Genomic DNA, 8,180 nt, shown 5'->3' with positions numbered 1-8,180 from the left:
TTTCATCAATTCTTGCGCTCACGTGATCCTTGTGATGTGTGCAATAGTTTTATAACTTTGTTATGCTCTGTGAGCACACTTTGTTGTGTCTTACAAATCTTTTCTGTTGGTACTTAACCCTTTAGTTAATCGCGACTAGATCCCTGAAGCACCGTTTAGTCTATAGAATCGCCGTTTTAGTTCCGTTTTCCTCATTTCTTGCACTCTCGTGACCATAGTAGCAAGCCCTATCCTTTAGTATGCTATTTTAAAGTTTTTCTTTTGTTTTGATGTATTGTTCTTAGTTGTACTTTTTGTTTGCTTTGTATGTTGCCCGATGATTGCTTCGAGTAGAAGAATCGCTGTTTGAGGATTGAAGATCGAGAGTTTCAAGTGAGCAAAAGCTGAAGAGCAGTAAGAGTAGCTTTTCGTTGGAGAAAGGCAAGTGACTCTAACCATCTTTCTGTCTATGCTTATTTATAAGAGTATTTTGATTTAATTGGAACATGGAGAACCACCCTAGAAAACCGTACAACCACAGTACTATATGGCTTTGGTCTTGGCCAAGTAATTAGATGAACTATATGTTGTGTTGGGGTGGTTTTGCTTGGTGGATTTTGGGTTATCGAGAATTGATGGAGCGGGTGAAGGAAGCTGCGTCTTCTGAGGGACCGCAAAGGTAGGGACCAATACATACATATAGGGATTCTTCGGAAAGGCCTCGTAGCATCCCTATACAATCACACCTCGAAAGTGTGGTATTGTGCCTAGCTAGCACATGTGTGGTTGGGTTTAAAGTTCTTCGAAACTTTTACACGAATTGTGGTGAAAGTTTTCAACCTCTATAGAGTGTAAAACTGATATATCAGCCGTGCTCACGGTCAAGAGCGGCTTGGACCCTCACATGATTAATTTAACTTAAAGATGAAAATAAATCATTTTCTGGTTATTTCTTGTGGCCTTGCTGAGTACCAACCATAAGTGTACTCATCCTTGCTTACTGCTGCTCAGAAGGAAAGATGTATGAAGTTTCCTGAAGATGTTGCTGAGTTCTAGGCGTACTCAACCCCCAGTCGATTGCCTGTGAAGTTTGGAATCTTCGTTTCTAAGATAAGGTGTATAACTCTGATAGTCTTTTATATGTTGTTTTATCTTTTTTTGAGATACTGTACTGATTATTCACTTATAATGTCTCTATATGTATGAAACTTGGTCTTGGCATACATATAGTTATGCATTCGGTTTTGTCCCTAAAACCGGGTGTGACACATGCTCAAGTGTTGATTGATTAAAGGTGTCATTATCGCAAGGTGATGCAAGATGCTATAATATTCTTGTTTCACACCTTTGAAATCTTTGTCGATGAAGATTTTCCTTCCAACTGTGCCTACACCTTCCAACCACCCCAAAAAATTGTGGAATAGGGAAACTAAGGGACACGTTATCCTTTAGATAATCTAGGCAAGACTCGAGTACTGTATCCCTCTATCATGGAACCCTCAGGGGTCGCTCTCCCCTGACTCATTCCTAAAAATCGCACCCATTTTCGGGAGCGGCTGAGAGGGTGAGCCGCCTCTATTAATACCATTTTTAGGGGCGGCTCAATTGCTACAGTACTCGCGCCCTATTTGTAGAAACGGATGATTTTTTGGTCTGGCCTTAAAAAAATTCGAGGCGTTGCTACAAATTATTTTTGTAGTGTTTTCCACTCGAAGAATTAACATCAACTTAAGAAGCTCGTAAAGAAAATGAAGTGATGTCTTTTTCTATTCAGAATAACGAGGATGACTGAAAAGTCCTAAAGATTATTCAGCTTTTTAACTTTTTATATCTCTATATACATATCTCTAATAATGAGATTGAGTTGGCTACTACGAGATAACAATCTGTGCTCGAGAACAGGGGCGCTAGTTCTCCGCCTCCTTGAGAGACTTACGTACTTCTTCAGCGAGAGCAGCCCAATTACTGAAAGGCCTCCCTATGGCAGAACAGATCTGAGCTGCGAAGTCGTCCAACTGATGAGCCAAGCCCTGATCAGCTCCATCCAATAAGTCGCACACGACCAGACACTCCGGCAGCAGGGCCTGCAATTTTGTGGACTTGCTCTGCCGGCGCTGGTTCGGAGTGCGTGAAACCTGACCTTCTAAGTCGGCGCCTGGCGGTGAAAACCTGAGTCGCAGTTCCGTTTGTATCTGAACTGCGAGCTGTCCGAGCACCTGCAAGATCCTCAGCTACTAATCAGTACCTTGACAACTGCGTCACACCATAAGCGATGTGGAGAAGCAAGCAGTAAGCTGATCGAGTACCTTGGGCATTGCATCGGCGGTTGCTTTCTTCATATCCTTGAGACATTCATCATCCCTGGACTCTCCAGGAGCGTCCATAAGGCGTCCAATGAGCACCAGTGATTCAAGTGCTAGCGTGTTCCACGCTTCATGGCCGGCGGGACGTTGGAGCTGGCGGTCGGGGTCTAGAGGCGCCGTGATCTTGGCGACCAGTCCTGGGGTGCCTCTGATGATTCCCACGTTGCCACGGTTGGCGGCGAGACTCCGGAGGATGCGCATGCCCTGGAGAACCTCCTCCCACCGGGGCCTGGAGCTGGAGGTCTCGAGAAGGGACGCGATGCATTGCACCCCACCCAGGAACTGTGCCAGAGGGATCTTCATGCCGAGGTGCTCTAGTATTCTTGCGGTCCGCGCTCTCGCCTCCTGTTCTTGGTCATCATCCGGCAGGGGCACAGTCGAGGCCAGCCTCCGCAGCAGCTTCCAGAGCAATTGCGTGCCAGATGCCGACTCTAGCAGTCGCTCGGCGACGCAGAAGCTTAGCCACGGCCGCTCCTCCTTCTCGGCCCTAATGCTTGGCTCGTACTGGCAACGCCCGAGAAGCGTGTCAATGATCCTTGCCCCGGAGAGGTAGCTTTCGGACGAAGTGGACGCCATCAGGTCCAGTGCGTACGTGATCAGGTTCCGTCCTCTGGCGAAGGACGGGTCCTTCTCACATCCGGCCATGGTCTCACGGAAGTAGTCCAAGACGGGCCTGCGTGTGTCGTCGTCATCGAACTGGTACTTCTTCAATGTTCGCTCCGTCACGACCTTCTCCCTTCTGGAAAGAGAGAAGACGGCCCGGTAGCACAACAGCGCGCCCTGGACGAGAGCCAGGGAGTAGAGGACGTCCAGCGCTGGCCTCAGGTTCGCCTTGCTGGGGTCTCCGTCCGCCACCACGTAATCACGCTGCACAAGACGCCACAGCGAGATCCCGGTGGACATGTACAGCCCCAACACATAGACAGCGCCAAGAGGGAACAATATTGCAACGACCACCACTATTTGCAGCAGCATCGCAATTGCTGCTCCCACCGTTATCAAAGCTCGAGAGTCAGCCGAGAACATGGAAACCTGCAATCCCACGAAGCAAACACCGATATTCTGTACCTTCTCTTTGAGAGAGACATTGAAGCTGGCCCTGCAAATAGATAAGGAAAGCAAGATGGTGATATATATCAGGGGGCTTCGAGGATACGTGCGGTTTAATTTTTTTTCAATCCAACCTGAGAGAGCGCACACACTGACATACAATTACAGAAAACAACGAGGCTTGTATACAGAGTGGAAGAGCAAAAAATTGATAGTCTCGTATAAATCTAGATAAAATTTATAGTACCCGTAGCAACGTACGGGCACCATGCTAGTGTGTGTCTGTCTATATCTATAAAAGCTAAGGCCGATTGAATGTTAACCACAATCGAATTAATACATTTGTCATCTATTTTTTATCTCTCAAATTCTAGTTTTCCAATCCTAATTCTATTCTTCTTGCGTCTCTACGGCATTTGAAGGCGTCTTGAGTGGCCTGTCAGTCTCAGGGCAACCCTAAATTCATTAGCTCCGACAGAGTCCCTCTGGAGCCTGTGATTTTAGGTTTTTGCGTTGCCCCTGGAAGAACCGGTCTAGCTGGTCTGCAGAAGCGGTCTGACCGGCCAGCACAGCTGCACTGCCGGCGATGATCATTTGCTATCCGCGCGTTCTAGCTCTTTCGTGTGTTGACCGGAATCGCGTCAACAATCGGCTGGAAGGGATAGAGAGCTGCTGATTTCCAGGAGTGCCTATGCGGGAGAGAACATGGGATTGGGAGAAAGATGAGGACAGCAGTGTGCAATTTAAGGAAGTCGGGTCCTGATCATGTGAGAAAGTTGGGTGTTTTTGGCTTATATGTCCACCTGTTGGCGTTTGTAACCAGGTTTAGGGAAAATTCCGGATGTGGCCCTAAAAAAATGACGCTCCCTTCTATGGCTCTGAAAAGCTCAGCCTCCCTTCCTTGACCATGTTTTAATTTTGCATCCCTTCTATGGCCTTGCCGTGAGATCTCGAGTTAACTCCCAGTTCCTCCATGATAGTGCCCTTGTGTGAATGGTTTTTTTTTTTGCAACCCAATCTAACCGTGATATAGTAAAACAAAAGAGTAAAGACGCTTCATGAAATAAATAAATGGTGAGGAGACTGACCCAGCCATTTGTACAAGTGTGATTATTGTGAGAGGCCAAAAGTCTTTCTTCTGTAGCAGGGAGACAAAGCCACCAAGGAGGACGACAGTGGTCCATGTGAGAACTAGGTAGCGCAGCCCCCTGATGGCCACGGATACGTAGCCTATAAACATGGCGTAGTAGTTGAATTCTTCTATGGAATAGTAGTTGAATTCTTCTAATCTCTTTTTTTTTGCGGGTGAATTCTTCTAATCTTGTTCTCTCCAATTCTGCTAATCTTGTTCTCTCCAAGACTTTGCGGGTGAATTCTTCTAATCTTGTTATCTCCAAGTCTTCTTCTAATCTTGTTATTTCCAAGTCTTCTAATCTTGTTCTGGCCAAGAAGTCAGCGGATCCGTGTCTGTAATCCTCATAGTCATCATCATATTCACTGCAGTGCGGCAGGAAAACAAAACAAAATATCAAAGCACGAATAAGGACAAATATACATAGTCGTAGGATATGACTAAAATCTCCAGTTTGATCCATCCAACAATGAATGAAGGGGATTCACCAGAACTCACCCACGACAAATGCAGAATAAGGGAATGCACATGTCCAACTGTCGTCTACAAATGTCACGCGCCAACCCTTCTTGATGTATATGTGTGCTTTGATTTGTCAGCTATCCTTGGTGAATGGACAGCGCTCCAACATCTATATATTGATCATGGCTAGCATGCATAGACGAAGTTTGGACGTGCCGTAGAAAGGCGGGAAAAGAATCTCAGCTCGATGCATCGAAATCGGGCAGAGCAAGTAAGGAACTAATTCAAGAAAAAAGGTACCTGCAAGCGATTGATGCTGTCCTTTTGTTGGCAAAGGAGAGGGGTGAGGCGAGCGAGCAATAAATAAATAAATCATTAGGATTCTTACAACATTTGAGGGAATTTGTTTTGCTGTATTTTCTCTAAATTATTAGTTCAACCTAACAACAAAAAGGTGCCATTATTAATAAGCCCGACCCCGTTATGGGCAGCCTGCAGGAAGCCAACCCAACGGCTCCTGTATCCTGTAGTGTCCCCTACATGCAAAGGCAACAGCCCCATTTGGCTGTCATAGAGAACCGTTATCGCAAGCATAGAATACATGCCAAAGAAGCACAAAAACCTACACGTGAAAAGTAAGCAGACCGGCTACCTGACGCATGCATGGATACAAAGAATCCAACATGTTTCCTTTTATTTTTCGTGGTACGAATCTCCAATTGACAATTGATTTTTACCACTAGAGATGTTTTACTGGTTAGAGTGATGAGTGGAATGACGATGAGGTTTAGAAACTTTTTCCTACCAATGCAAATGGCAAGAATGCAACATGTGCTGTTTCTTGACAACGGAAATAGGCAGAAGACATTCAGCTTTAGTCATACAAGTAATCAAAAGCATAGCTGATTCAGGCCACTTCTTTCTTCGCTGGAGTTGAAGTAGGAGCAGCCAGTATCAAACAACAAGTGATGAACCTAGTGCTTGAATTTACCTCTCATTATGCTTTGATGACATGTTTAGCATATGCAAGTGCTTTGTGATATACTTGTGGAAGCTCATAGTTTGCACTTTGCACGCATGCATTTGTTCAGGGAGAGTTCTCTATTGCTTGATTTTGTGCATTGCCAAAAAGGGGGGAGAAGTTCGGAAGAATTCCTTTCCAAGGGAGAAATATGAGAAAAATTGCATACTTGGCGAGAGATGCACTTTGTGAGGGGAAGCAAGCATAAGCATCGCGTATTTGCTTGAGTTTAGCCATGACATGGTCTCATTGAGCCTCACCCTGTCCTGGGTACCGTGAGCCTTTGTTGCCCTCTTCTCGGTTTGCTTCGAGCCTTCGATCAAATGACCTTGTGCTTTGTCGTTGTTTCTCGGATTTCGGTCAGTTGATCAAGCCGTGAATTCTTTGTGCTATGTTGTTGACATTGCACTCATCAAAGGGGAGATTGCGGACCTATGGTCTATTCAACACTAAGCACTTTGGCGAATGGTTGGTGCATAAGCATGTTTACTTTCCATATCAAATCTGATGGTTGTAAGAACCGCCCAATTTGCACTCGATTTAGGTGAAGTTATCGATCAATCCATTAAGATGAGAGCTAGCACGTATCCGTCTCTTAAACGCCACATGATAATCCATATATCAAGGCACTTGACCAACACAAATCACCTAAAATGAAAGCAAATCCGGTAGTCCCTGTACGTGTTTGCCACATGCCCAGACTCTCTTGCAACTAACATGCCATCGCGGTGGATTTTTGAGAGTTGGGGATTTTTTGGGAGGGGAGGGGAGGGGAAGTTGAGTCAGTGCCGCGTCTTGGGGATCGCAACGGTCTCGGGAAATGTGGTTGGGAGGAGTAACTGGCCCCTCTTCGTCGGTCGCCGACAGGTGGGACCCACATGTCAATCTCAGGCGTGGCCAACCACACCTCCTATCTCAGATCACGATCGTGGAAGAAACTCTCGTTTGGAGCTCTTGAATGCATCGTCAGGAGGTTTAGGCGGTGCCGTGTCTCGGTGAGATGGCAACCGCATGCAGAACAGTAACCGGTGTAGCCTTTGGTACGAGAAGGTCACAGAGTGCGACTCTCTCGCCCATGTTCGATCCTTTGGATTAGAATAATCGTTCAGAAAATTGAAATATATAGTAACCAGCCCTCTTCGCAAGTCGCCAACAGGTGGGACCCGCATGTCAATCTCACAGAACTAAACGGACGCGACGAAGGCGCCTAGTCAGCGTGTCGCATCCTCGTCTCTTGCTTGTGGCCACTGGTTTCTTCACCCCATATGTTAGTGGTTGTTGGGTGGAAATAACTCGGGACACCAACAACGTGGATGTTGTGTCCCCAAAATTCATGAAGCAGAAGCAATAATACATCATATATATCTACACTACTTTAATTAACTACTAATAATTAATTCACTCTAAAATTCATGAAGCAAAAGCAGCATAAAAGCAAAAGCTACACTACTAATTATGCAGTCTAAATTAAGTTGTCCTCCGGAATAATATTCCTCGCCAACAGCGAGGTTCCAGCAAGGGGAAAATGGCCCGTGAGCTTCCCCATGGCGAGGGGCATCCATTTTATACCAAGGCTTGACGAACAGGTGACCACGGGAGCTCTACGCCGAGCGGCGGCGCTGTGCAAGGAGGCGAGGGTTTGGCGCTAGGGCTGCTGGCAAGGTCGCCCTAGTGGATGAAGGTGCACGCACGAAGTGGAAAGGGGCTGAGGTGAGCTGCAGCGGCAGCTCTCAAGCTAGCGCAAGCTCAGTTTTGAGCAGCAATGGTGGCGGCGGAATGGATGAGGCCGGAAGCTAGGGTTTGGAATGGCATGTGGTTTGGAGTTTAAGTAGAGGGGGAAGGAGCGGGCCAGGAGCGACACTTCACGTGGCTTGTCTGCGGCGGCCGGTGGCCGGCAGCGACATGGCGTGCGGCACCGGCACACCCAACCGGTGGAGGAGAGAGGAGCTGGAGGTGGAAGAAGACGCCGATGAGTGGGGCCCGCATGTAAGTGAGACAGTTTAAAAATAAAACTTAAAAGTTTTGATAAAAAATAAATAATTCGCTAAGCCCAAAAATTGTGCCCAAATTACAGAAGCAAGATAAAATCACCAAGAACACACTACATCAATATTCACCCAAAAAAGTGTTCTAGATTGCTCCCAAAAGAATAAACAAAAACATAGTTTCAAAA

At 46.4% G+C, this 8,180-nt stretch overlaps 1 protein-coding gene across 1 annotated transcript; it reads right to left on the bottom strand.

Moving 5' to 3' along the window:
• Window positions 1-1,886: 1,886 nt before the first annotated feature.
• On the bottom strand, window positions 1,887-3,436 carry LOC120713291. The gene is made up of 2 exons (XM_039999280.1): window positions 2,286-3,436; window positions 1,887-2,195 (listed from the first exon to the last, which is right to left on the bottom strand). Exons 1-2 carry the CDS (start codon window positions 3,366-3,368, stop codon window positions 1,887-1,889), a joined length of 1,392 nt encoding a protein of 463 aa, XP_039855214.1. The 5' UTR covers window positions 3,369-3,436.
• Between the last annotated feature and the right edge of the window lie 4,744 nt (window positions 3,437-8,180).

Source organism: Panicum virgatum, chromosome 6K, assembly GCF_016808335.1.
Source record: "Panicum virgatum strain AP13 chromosome 6K, P.virgatum_v5, whole genome shotgun sequence".
Lineage (NCBI taxonomy): Eukaryota > Viridiplantae > Streptophyta > Magnoliopsida > Poales > Poaceae > Panicum > Panicum virgatum.
This window is presented reverse-complemented; position numbering and strand designations above follow the sequence as displayed.